Source organism: Cibotium barometz, chromosome 20 (genome assembly GCF_041138505.1).
Source record: "Cibotium barometz isolate CiBa-2024 chromosome 20, ASM4113850v1, whole genome shotgun sequence".
NCBI lineage: Eukaryota > Viridiplantae > Streptophyta > Polypodiopsida > Cyatheales > Cibotiaceae > Cibotium > Cibotium barometz.
The window spans coordinates 35,766,032-35,785,835 of NC_141065.1; the positions used below are offsets into that span (position 1 = coordinate 35,766,032).

Below are 19,804 nucleotides of genomic sequence, written 5' to 3' on the forward strand. Positions count from 1 at the left end.
TATAATAAGAAGAGAACACATTTTTATTAGATACTAATTCTCATTTGATGTGGGTTGCTGGCAAAAGCGTAATAAGGTGGAGACTATGCCCTTATCGGGACAAGATCGATGGAGACCATAGGAACTCATCAAATACAGGGGAATGGTCAATGCGAGAAATGTGGACTATGTCGTACTCCGGCTGGCTATGGGCACCTCGTGTGGACCACTCGTCTCATAGAGGGTCGTGGTTGGAGTGTGCCGAGTCGTGACAAAGTGATCGGATGAAGGGCGTGGACGTGCGAACCTCGTCGTCGTATTCGCAGACATGGTTATAAAAGCAGTCGATGTAATGGTCCGTCTACACTCTGAGTGGATTTGAGTTATAGCCATGGATACGTCTCTCACGCACAAGCGCTTGCTCGCGTTCGTTTTAATCTGCGGCTTGGCTTGCGAGGTGGCTTTGGCGAAGGGGCAGTATGGATCGAACAAAGAGGATCCGCACAAGGGTTATAAGGACACAGACAGCTCGCCCCAGGGGGACAAGCAGTCTCCCAAAAAGGCAGCACCGTACAAGAAGCCAAGCGTAGTTGCCCTTGCGGTGGAAGGAGTAGTGTCGTGCCAAGATTGCAAATATGTGGGAACCAGATCGCTCGCGTACGCAAAGCCCCTAGCTGGTAAGTAATTAATATCTTAATAATGCAAGTGTGCTTGCTTGCTTCAAAGTCTAAACCAGAAAGACGAGGCCTGTATATCTTTCACAACATGATGATACCCTCCGCAGGAGCCAAGGTGAAGCTCGCATGCCAAGCCGGCCTCCGCTACCAGAAGTTCTTCTACTCCACAGCTCTCACCGACTCTCATGGCTACTTCTTGCTGCGCGTCCCCCGCTTCGACTTCAAGCAGTTCCTGCCTCTGATCAAGAACTGCAAGGTCTACTTGGTCTCCTCCCCAGACAAGAAGTGCAGCACTTGCACCAACATCAACTATGGCAAATCCGGAGCCCCTCTCCGCCTGGAAAAGTCATACCCCGATGATCTCTTCCACACATACCCCGATAAGCTCCTCTACTCTGTGGGACCTTTTGCCTTCGCTCCTGCCCGCCCATGCAAGACACCTCCTCCTGTGTACCCCCCACCTTCCCCACCCGCTTACAAGTCCCCTTCTCCTCCTCCTCCTCCTGTGTACTCCTCTCCCCCGGTGTACCCCCCACCTTCACCACCCGCTTACAAGTCCCCTTCTCCTGTGACGTACCCCCCACCTCCCTCACCCTCCCCTCCTCCCCCGGTTTACAAATCTCCTTCCCCAGTGTACAAGTCCCCTCCCGTCTACCCCCCGCCACCTTCCTCGCCCGCTTACAAGTCCCCTTCACCGCCCCCCCACCACTACTAGAGGTCCATAAATTCATAGTCCACGCGCCTAAAATGGTAGGCGCCCTAGTTTTCTAAGGAATAAACAAACCACCACTACAATTTCGGGTGGAGTAACAACATTTTCCAGCAGCAACCACAGTATTCTCTCCCCTCTGCCCCCTCTCCCTCATGTTGACTTCGAGGCGCAGACTACTACACTTAGGTGGCAGCAGTGATTGCATGTTCTATTTGCACTCACTCTTGCCGTTACCTTGTATCACCGAAAGGCTACGTCAATGTGCTTTGGAAAGAGAAAAACAACATTTGTATGGCCTTGTCAAGTGTCGAAATCCACAATAAACTACGTGGGCTCCCGGTACCCATCTACACAATTTACTTTCCTATAAATCATGGGGTCCTAGTTACCCATACCCATCTCGGCAATAAAGGAGATGGGGTCTTGGTACCCATCTACGTTGCTATTAATCATTGCATATGATCAAGAGAACAAATACCTTATCCATCGTTTACTATAAATTCCTTACTCACTTCTTGTTGCTGTAAACTATAATCTCATGCTCCACTACTAGTGGTGAACTTAGGTGCTCTCTGTTTACGGATCCTATCTTCGTGCTGTCTATTACACCTAGGTGTGGTTCTCTTCAAGCTATGCCCCCCCATCCCATGGTGGGTCTTACGTACGATTTTGACACTCCAACAAAAAGAGGGCCTAGCAGCATTTATAGTATGGCTATTATAAAAAGATTTTGAAAAGTATTGGGACGTAAGCGTGCTGTAAGCAACACTATTTTTTCGACGCTATAAGTGCTGCTATATCCCACAGTATAACCGTTGCTATATCCCACGGTATAAGCGTCGATATTTCCTACGTTGTTTTCGCCCGTTGAGAGCGGCACTAATGAAAAATGATATCATTGCTATTTCCATCACTTATAGCGGCGCTGATAAAAAACAATAGCATCACTATTTCTGTCGCTTAGCAGCGCTGATAATAAAATAGCAGCGCCGTTATTTCCACCGCAGAGTGGCACTGTTCAAGACAGTTCTAATTTGTATAAACAAACATGTCGATGTATTAAAATGCATTTGCGTATCGACATATGAAAATACATTTGAAACATAGTAACTCCCGAAATCTTATTTGTATTGAATCCAGAATGCCATAAAAGGTAAGTTCCATCCAAAATGCCATGAAAGGCGAGCTGGAGATGATCACTCACTTTTTTCAAAGCGAGCATGAGGAAGAGACACCTAACTTTGAAACACATGAAGGAGAGGATGTGTTACACAAGGAGGCTAACAAACCATTGTATGAGGGTACAAAGTACTTAACTTTATGGGCATGTATGAAAATCCTCAACTTGAAAACAACATATGGATGGAGAGATAATAGTGTAAAAAGCCTACTCCGATTGATTATTAAAGAAGATCGCCCAACAAACAATTTGTAATGCTAAAAAAATACTTTCCATGCTTGGTATCGATGACACTCAAATTCATGCATGCCATAATGATTGTGTACTATTTAGGGGTACCTTTTCCAATGTCTAATTTTTGGAGAGGATCGTTACAGGAAGGATTTACAGGGTGCCTTTGCCAATGTCATGCAATGTCCAATTTTTGGAGAGGATCGTCTCAGGAAGGATTTACAAGGTGGCAAAATTCCACAAAAGGTATTGAGGCACTTTCCTATTATATCTCGCATTCAACATATGTTGTGGTGTCAATCCATTGCTAAGTTAATGACATGGCATGTGAACCATCGTTCAACCGATGGCACGATAAGGATTTTCACCAACTTACCAGCTTGGGCTCACATTGAGAATGGATGGCCAGAGTTCAAAGAAGAGTCCCTACTCTCATTTTGGAGTGAATAGATTCTTATGTCTGCCGTGTAGCTTTTGCACTAACATTTCACATCCAGAGGAGTGAAAAGAGCATTGCCTAAAATGGTAGGCGCCCTAGTTTTCTAAGGAGTAAACCACCACTACAATTTCGGGTGGAGTAACAACATTTTCCCTTAAGCATGCCAGCAGCAATCACAGTATTCTCTCCCCTCTGTCCTCTCTCTCTCATGTTGACTTCGAGGTGCAGACTACTACACTTAGGTGGCAGCAGTGATTGCATGTTCTATTTGCACTCACTCTTGCCGTTACCCTTGTATCATCGAAAGGCTACGTCAATGTGCTTTGGAAAGAGAAAAACAACATTTGTATGGCCTTGTCAAGTGTCGAAATCCACAATAAACTGCGTGGGCTCCCGGTACCCATCTACACAATTTACTTTCCTATAAATCATGGGGTCCTAGTTACCCATATTCATCTCGGCAATAAAGGACATGGGGTCTTGGTACCCATCTATGCAATTTACTTTGCTATTAATCATTGCATATGATCAACAGAACAAATACCTTATCCATCGTTTACTATAAATTCCTTACTCACTTCTTGCTGTAAACTATAATCGCATGCTCCACTACTAGTAGTGAACTTAGGTGCTCTCTGTTTATGGATCCTATCTTCGTGCTGTCTATTACACCTAGGTGTGGTTCTCTTCAAGCTGTGCCCCCCCATCCCATGGTGGGTCCTACATACGATTTTGACACTCCAACAAAAAGAGGGCCTAGCAGCATTTATAATATGGCTGTTATAAAAGGATCGCGAAAAGTGTTGGGGCGTAAGCGTGCTGTAAGCAACACTATTTTTTCGACGCTATAAGTGCTGCTATATCCCACAGTATAACCATCGCTATATCCCACGATATAAGCATCGATATTTCCTACGTTGTTTTCGCCCGCTGAGAGTGGCACTAATGAAAAATGATATCATTGCTATTTCCATCACTTATAGCGGCGCTAATAAAAAACAACAGCATCACTATTTCTGTCGCTTAGCAGCGCTGATAAAAAAATAACAGCGCTGCTATTTCCACCGCAGAGTGGCACTGTTCAAGACAGTTCTAATTTGTATAAACAAACATGTCGATGTATAAAAATGCATTTGTGTATCGACATATGAAAATACATTTGAAACATAGTAACTCCCGAAATCTTATTTGTATTGAATCCAGAATGCCATAAAAGGCGAGTTACATCCAAAATGCCATGAAAGGCGAGCTACATCGAGTATGGAGTTACACATGGAGTTACACAACATAAAACACAATAGGCGGGTCTCTAGTCATCCTCCTCCTCATCATCATCCCCCTCTGCATCTCATCATCCCCCTCGTCCTGCTCACCTATGCCTCTTCGTTATCTTCCTATATCACACAAAATTAAGTAATATTAAAAAAAATTAGATAAATTTCTAAAAGCTTATAAAACCAAAGGAATTTAAATTTTTAAAACTTGTTCAAACAAGTAACTTACATCGGGCATAGCTTCATATTTCAAAGGGACACCCTGTTGTGTGGCCAAGATCCCATTGGGTTAAGCAAAGTCGTACTCTTCACACGAGAAGAAAAATGGCCCACCATATTTTCCTCCATTGGGCACACATTAAAAAGGAACAACTTATATAAGTTTTAACTCTTTAGAAACTAAAGTTTTGAATACAAAATGTTAAGGATTCAAATACTTACAAACTAATCATGGAAAGATGGCACTCCACTCGATCCAAGATGAGAAGCCCCTCTTTTATACATGCATACTCGCGCTACTTCTCTTTGTTGCTTGAATAGATTGGGATTTTCCCAGTATGTCTTTTTGGCCTTCTTCCAATATTTATCTGATTTTCCTGGTGGCTTCATGCCACCACGCTTGATGGCCTTAGCAATCAATGATTTCTTATGACTCACATATCCCCACATACGATCGAGCATCTTAAGGTTATTAAATTGTAAGCCGAGTGTGGCACATGACACTCTGTCTTCAATACCCTTAGAATGTATTGCGACTTTGCATCATCTTTATTTCTCCAGTTTTAATGCCCCAAATGTTTTCAAACTCAAAATTTATAAGGTGATGCATGCATACTATGACATGCTTCCCCTTGCTATCCTCAATGATGCTCCCATCTATCCTCCTCACATGGTAAGGAAGTGTCGTAGGGTCATAGGCATTTGGACTCACCACCTGCTATGCCTGCATATCCTGTGAGGAGGAATTGGAAGCATATCTATTACTGCCCCCTAAAATACTGCCCAACTACCCTCACTAGAATGTCACGAAGAGGCAGACCTCCTATCTATCGAGGATGTGGTACGAGGTTGTGGACTAGGTGCCATAGAAGAAAGGGGAGTGGGATGGTTGCAAACTCCACTTGTAGGCCCAACACCCTGAAATGGACTAGATTCTCTAATGGGAGTGGATAAGGGTATAGGAGTGCATAACCTAGGAGTAGAACCACCCCACATAGGTGTAGGGTTAACTATGCAAGGAATCGAGGGTGGAACAAAAATGTTCCACACATTCTCTCACCCATATCGATGCGACAGACTACCGGCCAACTGTGAGAGTTGCTCCATGTTCGGATCATCAACAATGGACACTGAACAACAAGCCAATGGGCTTCTCAAGTCTGGATCGTCCCTCTACATGTCTACATTATAAAAAGGAGGCTATCATGTTTATAGAATAAGGAGGACTTAAAAAGCAAATCTATTATGTGTATGCCTTATGCATGTATAGAGCTCTATGCATAAGCCATAAGTTCTATGCGTAAGGCTCTAGTCACAAGGCTTATGCATAGAGCTTATGACATGCATAAGACTTATGTTGTTGGACTCGACGCTACCACCAGGACAACACCATGATACTGCTTCTCTTCAGCTATCCCCGTGGCCTGGTTATACTCCGTGTATAGTAGCATCTCTCTACTTTGGCTAACCAGCAACCACTTCTCAATTCGTCACCACCACTGCAACTTTCTCACCAGTTCAAACCTTACGTTCACGCTCATCATGACTTCTACAATAGTACCTTCACCATCCGATTTCAGCCTGTTACATTTAGACATCATGCTAGAGTCGTCATTTGGCTCAGGTACAGGAACTAACAATGTACAAGCAGCCGAATGAACATCACTGTCATCCTCTTCCTCCACTGAGAACCACCATAGAGAATTGTTCTCTCCCTAGTGCTCAGGTTCCAACACTGCCAACTTCACACCATTGAAGCTAATTTGGAAGGCATGTTGGAGCTGTATTTTTGTGTATTTCTGCATTTCATCCTGCCATCCCATCTCCACGCTTCTAGCTTCAACATCAAATGCTTGGTCCCTAGCTAGGCATGTCTCCCCAGCATCGACAATTGCTTCATGAATGAAGGTACATCTGAAAGCTCTCCATGGTCTACAAGAGTTGTTGTAGCAAGGAGCACAACCTCCTCATCAATATCATTTGGCTCTGGGTCCCATATTGGCAAGCTTAGAGAAACTTTGCATCCTCGATCAAACCCTTGATCAAGAAAACTGGAATCACCAAGCAAATATGGCATCTTATCATGATCCTCCCCTCCAAGTTGACTTTCCCAAGCCACCATTTGCTTACCCACATCTATTAGATGAACCACCAAGTCATTGACATCTTCATAAACTTTGCAATGAATGTCGGTGATAGCTTCGTGCATCTTGGGCAACTCTTTTTTGTCCATAGTGGGATGGTCCACATCTAGAACAATCTACTTCATGACCAAACAAGTCATTAACAGTTAACCCATATACACCAGTGGAATATGCAGCAAGATATTCATTAGGAATTTTTTGAGGTCATTTTTGGGCCTTATAAGGAAGTTTGACCGGAATATTCCCTCCAAAAAGGGGCACCGGATAAAATTTTTACAAACGAACTCCAAATTTGTCGGACTTCACATATTTAGATTCTACTCTTCAAAAGCTATCCATTGATATATAACACGATAGGGTTCAAAGAAGGGACAAGATAGATACCTAGAAGATTCCTTTTTGCCTGAGAAAGATTCACGCTACCTTCCCCTCCGATCGGGTAGTGGACCCTCGCCTCGGCTCTGCCTTTATGCTGGGCTCGGATCGGGTAGTGGACCCTCGGCTCTGCCTTTATGCATCATCTACATGGCTCACTGCAGTCTCGATGGGAGGCTGGGCATCACCTTCAGTGCAGCGGATTACAGTACGATATGACATCAGTAGCAGCACATCATCATTGGACCATGCAACGGTGCAGTCAACAGGCTCCGGTGAACCAGTTTGGCACAAAGTGCCGGTGATCGGAGTGTTCGGCACAAACTACCTACTATTATCCGCTTCTACTTCGGCTCGGTGCAATTATGGTGATCCGTAGTCCGACGGGTTGATAAGTAAGGAATCCAACAATCCCATTTGACTCTCGCCATCTCCGGACTGGTCCACCCCTTCCTTCCGCACTTTCCAGCTCGGTTCCCCGATGGGTCAGGATGCCCAGACCTTCCGGTTATGAGAGACCATTACTGCCACCAAAGATGGTCCTCCACGTCAGAATTTTGTCTCGTTGAGGTCCACATGGTGTGACGCTGCTATGCAGGGAATAGGAGCACCCATCAACCTTGAAGCATGCCCCCACCCGTCAATGATCCACCCACAGCCATCATTCAGAGACGCCACCTATCCTTCGGATAGGAAACCACTGTGGCTATTCGGTATCAAAAGCACATGGACCACGCTGCCATATTCTTCATCAGGCAAAGGTGTGTGAGCAAGAACCTCGTTGTCGCGAAAGTGTTAAGGGCAAAAGACTTCAACAAAATTTAAAAGGACATACACACAAAAATGATATGAATCACCGGAGAGAGAGAGAGAGAGAGAACACCATTGTTGCTGTATTGCTTTATTCATAGATGCTAGAATGCCTGATTACAAAGATGTAAGTGGTAGTATCTCCAAGGTGCACACAAAGGTATGGCTAAGGGTAAGTTCATAGTGGCACACTGACATGATCAGCAATGGCAGTATTTGTACAGAAGTAGAACCTTTTTTAGGATTATTTGTCGTACGCCGTGACCTCATTGTGAGGCCTCAGTTCAGGAACAGTCAAGAATGAGCTACGTAGGTCAGTCTTTGAGCTTTAGAGGTCAGGTAGCCAGTCCTCTTAACCCACTTGGAGAATGTGCTAGTTAGTGCATGTAGAAGTCAGGCCTAGCATAAGGTCAGGCATTAGCAAGCATGTAGAAGTATTTACATATGTCTATGGGCTTATTTGGCCTGTCCAAGGGCTAAGGCCTTGGACAACCTCAGTGGGTCTATACCCAGTTAGCCACCAGCATCTTTTGTGCAGGCCGAGAGCATGTGGGGTATAATACTCCAGTCGACCAGGTCATAATAGGTTGGACAACATCTTAAAGTGCATATTTTCCCATGCGCAATAGTTAATATCATTTAATGATGTTTATTGTGGAAATTTTTTATCCATGCTGAACTGGCCGACAACCCTATGCTCACTGACCAACAGCAAGGAGACGTATAAATACAGGTGCATTAGTCCTCATTCAGTCATTCAGGTATTCTCAACAAAGCATACTCAGTTTGCAGCATCCAAGCACTCTAGGTTAAGAAGGAAGATGCTCTTCACAGCTATCTAGACTTGCATCAGTGGCCAAGGAGAGTCTTTAGTAGAGCCTCGGGATAGCTGCATACTCACTTGACGTACGGTCTACCTCATCCTTGAGTTGGGCAGCATTCATATCATTTGTACTCAACATTGTATAGCATTTCTCCAAAGAATAATATAAGCAAATACTCCTGCTTGCACTGCTTGTTGCAGGGGGGCCCTTTAGTGGGTTTTGGGACCCAATACTGTGTCGTCTTCTACATTCTCATTCTCTTTTTTCTCTCTACTCTCTAAAGTTGATGCTAATATCTTCTTAGATGACATTCTTATCTTCTTGGGGATTGTAGAGTAGCATGACTGAGATGTGGCACAGGTTTTGCAACTCTTGCAGGATAATGAGTTGTTTATTAATGCAAAGAAGAGTGAGTTTGGAGTACAAGAAATCCATTACCTGGGATACATCATCAGTTCTTCAGGTATTGGCCTCGACCCTGAAAAGGTACAGGTCATTCTCAGTTGGGATGTTCCCACTACCGCCCAGGACATCCGCTCATTTGTGGGTCTTTGTCAAGCCTAGAGCACCCACATGGACAAGTTTTTTGATCTTGTAGCACTTCTTATGGACTTGCTCAAATGCATGGATACTCGTCATCAGAAAGTGTCCGTATGGGAAAGGCTCTAGAGGCATTCTAGGAAATAAAGAAAGTTGCCTCTGAGAGTCGCGAGTTTTAAAGTTGAGATAAGGGGATGATCCTTTCAAGGTGACTACTAATGCGAGTAACCTTACCCTTAGAGATGTTTTACAGCAAGATGGTAGGCCAGTGGCTTATTATAGCTCTAAATTAAATAACGCCAAGAATAATTATTCGGTGTATGACAAAGAGCTCTTGGGGGTGATGGCCGATCTTAAGCATTGCAAGAACCTCCTTTATGGGAGGGACTTCACAGTTAAGACCGATCACCATGCAGTTAAATGGTTGTTGCAAACCATGCCCTGTGCTGCCCAATGGAGTGACATGCACTCCAGGTGGAGTCAATTATTCCAACAATTTGGGGGAATGATTGAATACGTCCTAGGCAAAAATAACCATGGTTCCGATGCTCTTAGTCAAAAGGGCACTATTCAGACGTTGCAAGATTCCACTATGCTTGAAATTCAAGGCAAAGACTTAGACAGTATGAAGGCACAATATCTGGATTCGGAAGAGTTTGGGGCTCAACATCATTTGGCTCATAGTTTAGAACTAGGCCACTATATTATATGAGATGGTTGGTTGTTTTTCAAGCACCATCTTTGTGTAGTGCCAAGTCCTTCTCCCACCATGCCCATGATTATCTTGTTGGGGGTCATAGAGGTATCAACAGTACCTTGGAGAAGTTAGAGAGGTGATTCTATTGGGGATGCGACGGAATGTCTACCAAAATGTCCAATCATGCCAGATATGTCAAAAAGTGAAAGTTCCTCATACCAAACAGGAAGGGTTGCTTCAGTCTTTGCCTATACCTAAACCCCATAATAAAAAAATTTGATTTATGCATCTTTCTATACATAGAAATCAAATTTAATAATTAATATCAGTGATATCCATGCATATTCATAGGTAAACATGTATATGGAGTAATTAGAATATTTCTTTTAGATGCAAAAATGGTGGGAATTACTGTTTTGGAATAACATAAAAACAAACTTTCTTTTTCACAAAATTCTAGAAACTTTTTCCATAACCTCCTTTATATGGCTGGCTATTTCTCATTTTTATCTTTCTTCACTTAACTTAATTAACCCAATTTAGAATTATAGAACTCTAATCTATACAATTTTCTAAATTCAAGAGAGTAAACAATAAGAAGAGTTTAATTAATCACTTAGTTAATCTTTCTAGGATTAAGAAAAGTTGGAATGTAAAGAAGAGAAGGGGGTGGCCTTTTCATCAAAGGCATAGAATTTGAATTTAATTCAATCATTTGCAAAACATAAAAATCAAGAAAACCATAGATTTTTCATTAAAATTCGTAAACAAAGTAGGAAAATTAGCTTACATGGAGCTTGTAAGCTCTCCTTTGGCTTGAGGGATTGAGGGTTCTACTCTTGTTTGAAGCAATAGTGGCCACCAATTCCATTTGGAGAGGATTAGGCCAAAAACGATTCAACTATTAAAAAATTCAATGTAGATGGCTCAGACAGGAGTAGAGTAACAGTGCATAAGCACCATTAAGCTTTTACAAAGGTGGAGGCTTCTATTTATAGTAAAAAGTGAGCCTCTAACCAAGCAAACTGATTCTACAATTTTCCAGATCAGTTTGGACAATTTTTGACCATTTTTTGGGTCAGTTCAGCTTACTTTTTGGATCTAGATTTGAAACAGGAGAGAGGAGAGAGGAGCGATAAAAATATCTCATTTTATTGATTAAAAATTGGAGATAATGATGATACAAAAGGGGCCTACTTCATGAGGGGATATCCCCACAGTGAGGTGTCAAAATTCAGTTTTTTAATTCTTTTCTTTGGTCAGTCCACTCTTCATCTTATGTGAGCATTTACTCATTTTTGGGGGGTTTTTCTTTTATTCTTCAATTTATCTCCTCCCTACATTTGGATTTATCTCATTAGCCTGTCAAATTTTTGTTTGGACCTTAATCCAAAATTTTCTGAAAAAAGGGGCCCTTAGGCTAAGGTCTTTTGTACACATTATAATTTATTTCTAATGCACCTTAGGAAATTTTTTTAAAACTCATGTTTTGGGGGAATTTATTTTGATAAGAAGGGGTATTTTTCCATCCAAAGATATCTAAGAACTGAATTACCTCTCTCTAGAATATTTTCTCTCTCTAGGCCAAAACAGATAGAAACAAGATCTTTTATTATTCTGAAAAGGAGATTGATTACAGGGGAAGAAATTGGACATCTTGAGGGGCTGGGGGAGGAATCTTACAATAACAAACTTTTCATATCTTTCTAACTTCTATGATATCTAATGATTGCAAGGTGCATTCTAATATTTTATACCCAAAATAGAATGCAAGTTGCATCACCATGTCCATAAGGGGGGCCAAAAAATTGTTTCTTTTTAATCTTTATTTTTTTGAGTTCTTCCATCAGAAACACTTTCCTTATACATATATAAACCCAAAAAGTGCATTTTGTATATCATTTCTTAGGTATAACTACCTCATGACAATCTTGTCATATCTTCATAACTTCCTCATAATCTTCACTCTTGTCCTATCTTCCTAACTGCTATGCTATCTAATGATTACAAGATGCATTCTAATATTTCATATCCCAAAATAGAAGGGCATTTTTTGAGGCCACTAAAATAATGACTTTTTCATACTTTTCACATTTTAGTGTATTTTTATTTAAAACTTTTTTCCTAAATATATATATATTGAAAAGTTATTTTTAAATATCATTTTCAAATCCTTATCTCATGTAATGTCATTTAATGCCAGCCCACTCCTTTCATTCTTCTCATCTCTCCTAATCATGACTGAAATCTTTATTTTTGGAATACAAAAAATGGCTTTTTTAGAGAGATATATTCTTAATATATATTTCTCCATGATCATTCCAAATGTTAGAATATTATTATCTAATATATAATTTTCTTTTCCAATCTTCTATTAATCTTATTTTTTTGTCATCTTGAACTAGACATGTCTTTAGATGATATTACGAATGGTGGAAATCGTAAAGTAGACAATCACATTCGTATAGATGAAGACTATGCACTAGCAAAACGTCCATATGTTAGACAATCATTACCTAATTCAACCATGTCCACACTAAGAAATGAGGGGAAGAAGAATGTTGATCTTTGGGTGGATGGGAATCTCTTCCCCTATTATCCTTTGACCTTCTATAGTCCACCATTTTGTGATTTCACTAGTTTTGTTTGATATGTAGGTGATGGAAAAAATGGGCTCTTAGGTTATTGTAAAAGACGTTCTGTTAGTGGTGGTCTTCATAACCAATACTTACACTCAATTAATTCATGTCTTCAATCAAGTATTGAAGATTTGAAAAAACATTCACATGACCTAGACATGAAAAATAAGGAACAAGAAACACTCATAAATAATCAAAGAGATAAATTGTCTAGGTTACAAAGAAAAATAAGGAGGTTGAAGCACACACCAATTAGTGCACGTGAGCGTAAACGAAACATTTCTAATATTCAAAATCTTTTGGTGCAAGGCGGCGCAAGGAAACGGAGGGTCATGGCAACAAGGTATGTTTCCATGGAATTTTCTTTTTGTATTTTTTATGTATGTGTTAATTTAAAGGTTTTTCCTGATAGATTTAATGGTGGTTTCGTTATCTCTCAAGAATTTATTAGCTGATGCATCTCGTGTGGGAGATACTATGCACGTTTTCAAAGCCTGCATGAAAAACAAAGGGAGAACATCAATCATCCGTGATCCAAATTATAAGAGAGTCATTGAGGTGGTTACAAAGGACATTATGCAAGACATCAAGGGGCTTATTAGTGTAAGGGATGTACAAGATGCATTTGATGAAGCTGACATCGGCATAAGGGTTACGAAGAAATTTATGGAGTCATCAAAGGAGCTCTTCGTACCCGAGAGATTCGAGGGAACTTTCTTCCTCCTTCCTACAAAGTATCATTAGAAAATAAGGCAAGCAATGTAGATGTTAAATCAATCCTTGGCCAGCATATTCATGTAGAAGGAACAATGGTTTTAGATCCTAAGTCCAAGGATAGGCTTGAAGTACAGTACAACACATACAACAACCTCTTTGTGGACCTAAATAACCTTCAACGACATATGATCCGATTCTATAAGGTTTCACATCAAGGTTGGGTTGTTTGAGCATTTATCGTTTAACTTGTAAATTTACCTTATCGAGGACATGAATTACATGTGTTGTTTGGCTTGGTTTATGTGATATGTAGAATCAGAGGGAGTCCGATCGCTTATACTGAAGTTGGATGAGGCTCAACTAGTAAAAGGGTAAAGATTGGAGCGAATGGGAATCACATATATGAATGAAGCAATGGCATATGCAAAGGACAAGGATAAAATCCCTTCTTTCTTTAGTGTAAAATCTGAGAAGAATAATTGGTGGCTTGGAGCCTTTGAGGTTCCAAAGGAGAACACTGAGGTGTTCAATTAGATGCTTCAATGATGCCCTCAAATTCTAGAAGTCATCAAACAACAAATGAATGGGGAGGAGCTTGAAGTGGATGTTGTGGGCTCCTTTCGTGTGGATTGGCATCTAGGTGGTGATTTGAAGACCATAAAATGCATGTGTAACTGTGACAATAGTTCACAATGCCTCCTTCCGTGTTCATTGTGTATGAAGCGGTCAATTCTCAAGCCAAAGAGCGAAGATGAGCTCCGATGGGGTGGAGGAGATCTTGTCTTCTAATTAAGATGCAACACCCAATAGGGATACAAAGGATCTAAATTAGGCACCAATTATTCCTTTCCCAATGAAAAGTATGCACTTTTGCACATTGCATGCCATTCTCCCCAACAGAATGGAGTTGCAGAGGGAAAGAATTGTACAATTTTGAATGCAATCGGATGCATGCTTATTCATTCTAGATTATCTCGCTCTTTTTGGTTAGAAGTAGTATTGACAGCCATTTCGTTCAAAATCATCTTCCAACTACTGCACCTTCTAGGAAGATTCCAATGATAGCTTGGATAGGCCAAACTCCTTCTGTTGCACATTTCAAAGTCTTTGGGTGTATTGCTTATATTAATGTCTCAAAAGAGACACGACACAAGCTAGAACCTTCAGGTTTGAAGGTTATTTTTATTGGTCATTCTTACAACTCAAAGGGTTACAAGTTTTACGATCCAAGTTCTCAACAAAAGGCAATTGTTAGTCCAGATGCTATATTCAATGAGCAATTGATGTGAGGTTCGTGGTCCACAGATGATGCTGATGATACAAAAATATTACTCACTTCTTTTCCTTTTCTACTGTTGGATAATAATTTGCAAGATTACAACACTCTTTTGATGGATATTGGAGACAAGTCTATTGATGTTCATCCTACGGTTTCAAAGGAGACTGCTACAGATCTTGATATCTATGTTGATCTTCCTATTGAACTTGAGCACGGTGCAAATCATGTATATGATGATGATCTTGAAACCTTTGATCATGTATTGGCTGTTTGTAAAGATCCTTCAACTTATGCAGAAGCTATGTCCTCTCCATAAAAGGAACAATGGAAGGAAGCCATGGAAGTTGAATATGAGTCTTTGATCTCGAAAGGTACATGGGTTCTTATCAATCTACCTTCAGATCATACTCCTATCAAATGTAAGTGGGTTTACAAGACTAAAACAAAGGCAAATGGATCCTTTAATAAATTCAAAGCTCGTTTAATTGCAAAGGAATACTCACAAATTTCAAGGATTGACTATCATTACACTTTTTCACCCGTAGTTCGTAGTACAAGCATTCGAGTACTACTAGCTTTTGCAACTCAGTTTGATTTGGAAATACATCAAATGGATGTTAAGATGGCTTTTCTTAATGGAGACTTAAAGGAGGAAATATATATGGAGCAACCTAAAGGATTTACGATTCTCAGAAAGGAACATCTTGTATGCCAACACCACCGTGCTTTGTATGGACTAAAACAAGCTTCACGATCATGGTACATCAAGATTGATCAATTTCTCACATCTCAGGGGTTTGTTTCTTGCTTCTCTGATCCAAATCTTTATATCAAGCGCAATGTGGATAACCATTTTGTGATATTGGCCCTTTATGTTGATGACACTATCCTTGTGTCTAATAATCTATCTTTCATGCAACAAGTAAAAAAGGTTTTATCCTCAGCCTTTGATATGGTGGATCTTGGCGACATCCATTCATGCCTTGGTATTTAAGTTCAAAGGTATCATCATAATGGTATTTTGCTTCTTCGTCAAACAAAGTTTATCCAAGATATTGTTCAGAAGTTTGGATTGGCTCTACTGCACATTCGGCAAACACTCCTTGTCTTGCAAGCTCTACTAAGAGTACTTCTGAAAATAATGAGGCTGAATCATTAGCTTTAAATCAACCCTATGCTAATCTTGTTGGTTGTCTTCAATGTGTGGGCATGAGCACTCGTCTTGATATTCTGTTTGTAGCAAATCTCTTTTGACAATACTTGTCCTCTCCATCTACAAGACATTGGTCTCAAGCTAAACGTGTTTTGAAGTACTTGAAAGGCACTGCAGATTTCGAACTTGTATATCGCCGTCAAGAAGACATATCTTCATCATTAATCTTTTGGGTTATTCAGATGCTGATTGGGCAAGCTCTAACTTGTCCATGCGATCCACCAATGCTCATGAATTGGTTTGGCTTCCACAATTGCTTGCTGATATTGGTCATTCTTGTGAGATCCCACTGCTCCCTCTGCGCACCGGATTCTCGGATGGTAGCAGCGGAAGCAGCTCCCTCTTTCGCAGGCTCGCCTTCGAATGTCCGGGCACGAGACTAAGTTGATGGTCATTCAAAAAACAGAAACCGGGAAAATTTCCCATGCCCGGAAAGCGGGGACGATTCCATCAATTTGAATTTCTTAACGAATTTTTCTAACAAAGTCAAGGCTGATCTAACCTTTATCTGAATAAACCAAATAGAAGGGAAACTATAATAGATTTCACTTGAAGGAATCAACGCTTTTTTCCTAATTGAATTAGGCACAGCCATCGATCTATTCATTTGAGAGGTCTTCAGGCTTTTAATTAACTAGTCGAGTTCTAAGCATAATCCTATTAATCAATTTTATTATTAAAACTCTACTGATTCCAGCCTAACCCCATCTGGCCCATGGGTTAGCCACCGCCCAACCACTGGAACTTTTGATAGAGAACCCAATTCGATAGAGGCCTGTTGTGAAGATATGAAACAAGGAGGCTATGGAGGAGCAGAGCCCCAAGGGCTTCACCACTGAGCTTGGCATACCATATCAGATGGGATCAATCATCTTTTGTCTGGCAAGATGAGAGGTGGGACCAGATTTGTGGGTTGTTAATAGTGAAGAGTTATACTAGTGTTGTTTTTGTTCGGATCTGAACTATACCTGTGGCATATGTAAAAGGTGGACTGTTGTATATGTGGCTCGATAGTTTACTAATATAATAAGAAGAGAACACATTTTTATTAGATACTAATTCTCATTTGATGTGGGTTGCTGGCAAAAGCGTAATAAGGTGGAGACTATGCCCTTATCGGGACAAGATCGATGGAGACCATAGGAACTCATCAAATACAGGGGAATGGTCAATGCGAGAAATGTGGACTATGTCGTACTCCGGCTGGCTATGGGCACCTCGTGTGGACCACTCGTCTCATAGAGGGTCGTGGTTGGAGTGTGCCGAGTCGTGACAAAGTGATCGGATGAAGGGCGTGGACGTGCGAACCTCGTCGTCGTATTCGCAGACATGGTTATAAAAGCAGTCGATGTAATGGTCCGTCTACACTCTGAGTGGATTTGAGTTATAGCCATGGATACGTCTCTCACGCACAAGCGCTTGCTCGCGTTCGTTTTAATCTGCGGCTTGGCTTGCGAGGTGGCTTTGGCGAAGGGGCAGTATGGATCGAACAAAGAGGATCCGCACAAGGGTTATAAGGACACAGACAGCTCGCCCCAGGGGGACAAGCAGTCTCCCAAAAAGGCAGCACCGTACAAGAAGCCAAGCGTAGTTGCCCTTGCGGTGGAAGGAGTAGTGTCGTGCCAAGATTGCAAATATGTGGGAACCAGATCGCTCGCGTACGCAAAGCCCCTAGCTGGTAAGTAATTAATATCTTAATAATGCAAGTGTGCTTGCTTGCTTCAAAGTCTAAACCAGAAAGACGAGGCCTGTATATCTTTCACAACATGATGATACCCTCCGCAGGAGCCAAGGTGAAGCTCGCATGCCAAGCCGGCCTCCGCTACCAGAAGTTCTTCTACTCCACAGCTCTCACCGACTCTCATGGCTACTTCTTGCTGCGCGTCCCCCGCTTCGACTTCAAGCAGTTCCTGCCTCTGATCAAGAACTGCAAGGTCTACTTGGTCTCCTCCCCAGACAAGAAGTGCAGCACTTGCACCAACATCAACTATGGCAAATCCGGAGCCCCTCTCCGCCTGGAAAAGTCATACCCCGATGATCTCTTCCACACATACCCCGATAAGCTCCTCTACTCTGTGGGACCTTTTGCCTTCGCTCCTGCCCGCCCATGCAAGACACCTCCTCCTGTGTACCCCCCACCTTCCCCACCCGCTTACAAGTCCCCTTCTCCTCCTCCTCCTCCTGTGTACTCCTCTCCCCCGGTGTACCCCCCACCTTCACCACCCGCTTACAAGTCCCCTTCTCCTGTGACGTACCCCCCACCTCCCTCACCCTCCCCTCCTCCCCCGGTTTACAAATCTCCTTCCCCAGTGTACAAGTCCCCTCCCGTCTACCCCCCGCCACCTTCCTCGCCCGCTTACAAGTCCCCTTCACCGCCCCCCCACCACTACTAGAGGTCCATAAATTCATAGTCCACGCGCCTAAAATGGTAGGCGCCCTAGTTTTCTAAGGAATAAACAAACCACCACTACAATTTCGGGTGGAGTAACAACATTTTCCAGCAGCAACCACAGTATTCTCTCCCCTCTGCCCCCTCTCCCTCATGTTGACTTCGAGGCGCAGACTACTACACTTAGGTGGCAGCAGTGATTGCATGTTCTATTTGCACTCACTCTTGCCGTTACCTTGTATCACCGAAAGGCTACGTCAATGTGCTTTGGAAAGAGAAAAACAACATTTGTATGGCCTTGTCAAGTGTCGAAATCCACAATAAACTACGTGGGCTCCCGGTACCCATCTACACAATTTACTTTCCTATAAATCATGGGGTCCTAGTTACCCATACCCATCTCGGCAATAAAGGAGATGGGGTCTTGGTACCCATCTACGTTGCTATTAATCATTGCATATGATCAAGAGAACAAATACCTTATCCATCGTTTACTATAAATTCCTTACTCACTTCTTGTTGCTGTAAACTATAATCTCATGCTCCACTACTAGTGGTGAACTTAGGTGCTCTCTGTTTACGGATCCTATCTTCGTGCTGTCTATTACACCTAGGTGTGGTTCTCTTCAAGCTATGCCCCCCCATCCCATGGTGGGTCTTACGTACGATTTTGACACTCCAACAAAAAGAGGGCCTAGCAGCATTTATAGTATGGCTATTATAAAAAGATTTTGAAAAGTATTGGGACGTAAGCGTGCTGTAAGCAACACTATTTTTTCGACGCTATAAGTGCTGCTATATCCCACAGTATAACCGTTGCTATATCCCACGGTATAAGCGTCGATATTTCCTACGTTGTTTTCGCCCGTTGAGAGCGGCACTAATGAAAAATGATATCATTGCTATTTCCATCACTTATAGCGGCGCTGATAAAAAACAATAGCATCACTATTTCTGTCGCTTAGCAGCGCTGATAATAAAATAGCAGCGCCGTTATTTCCACCGCAGAGTGGCACTGTTCAAGACAGTTCTAATTTGTATAAACAAACATGTCGATGTATTAAAATGCATTTGCGTATCGACATATGAAAATACATTTGAAACATAGTAACTCCCGAAATCTTATTTGTATTGAATCCAGAATGCCATAAAAGGTAAGTTCCATCCAAAATGCCATGAAAGGCGAGCTGGAGATGATCACTCACTTTTTTCAAAGCGAGCATGAGGAAGAGACACCTAACTTTGAAACACATGAAGGAGAGGATGTGTTACACAAGGAGGCTAACAAACCATTGTATGAGGGTACAAAGTACGTAACTTTATGGGCATGTATGAAAATCCTCAACTTGAAAACAACATATGGATGGAGAGATAATAGTGTAAAAAGCCTACTCCGATTGATTATTAAAGAAGATCGCCCAACAAACAATTTGTAATGCTAAAAAAATACTTTCCATGCTTGGTAT

General features: G+C 41.8%; 2 protein-coding genes across 4 annotated transcripts; both read left to right on the top strand.

The window, feature by feature from the left end:
• The first annotated feature begins 354 nt into the window (after positions 1–354).
• On the top strand, positions 355–1,448 carry LOC147627821 (uncharacterized). Of its 2 annotated transcripts, XM_086815142.1 has the most exons (3): positions 355–656; positions 764–1,117; positions 1,193–1,448. In XM_086815142.1, the coding sequence occupies exons 1-3, from the start codon at positions 371–373 to the stop codon at positions 1,369–1,371; spliced, it is 819 nt and encodes a 272-aa protein (XP_086671268.1). In that variant the 5' UTR covers positions 355–370; the 3' UTR covers positions 1,372–1,448. The 2 variants fall into 2 exon arrangements, with proteins under 2 accessions (XP_086671268.1, XP_086671266.1); XM_086815140.1 differs by having other exon boundaries at positions 764–1,448.
• Positions 1,449–17,327: 15,879 nt separating this feature from the next.
• On the top strand, positions 17,328–18,420 carry LOC147627822 (uncharacterized). 2 transcript variants are annotated; one of them, XM_086815144.1, is made up of 3 exons: positions 17,328–17,627; positions 17,735–18,088; positions 18,164–18,419. In XM_086815144.1, the coding sequence occupies exons 1-3, from the start codon at positions 17,342–17,344 to the stop codon at positions 18,340–18,342; spliced, it is 819 nt and encodes a 272-aa protein (XP_086671270.1). In that variant the 5' UTR covers positions 17,328–17,341; the 3' UTR covers positions 18,343–18,419. The 2 variants fall into 2 exon arrangements, with proteins under 2 accessions (XP_086671270.1, XP_086671269.1); XM_086815143.1 differs by having other exon boundaries at positions 17,735–18,420.
• The last annotated feature ends 1,384 nt before the right edge of the window (positions 18,421–19,804 follow it).

Excerpts from the sequence above, each read along its gene's own strand:
- LOC147627821 (XM_086815140.1), top strand. The coding sequence starts at position 371 with ATGGATACGTCTCTCACGCACAAGCGCTTGCTCGCGTTCGTTTTAATC. Across the intron at positions 657-763 it reads GTACGCAAAGCCCCTAGCTG|GAGCCAAGGTGAAGCTCGCA; the intron begins GTAAGTAATTAA and ends TACCCTCCGCAG.
- LOC147627822 (XM_086815143.1), top strand. The coding sequence starts at position 17,342 with ATGGATACGTCTCTCACGCACAAGCGCTTGCTCGCGTTCGTTTTAATC. Across the intron at positions 17,628-17,734 it reads GTACGCAAAGCCCCTAGCTG|GAGCCAAGGTGAAGCTCGCA; the intron begins GTAAGTAATTAA and ends TACCCTCCGCAG.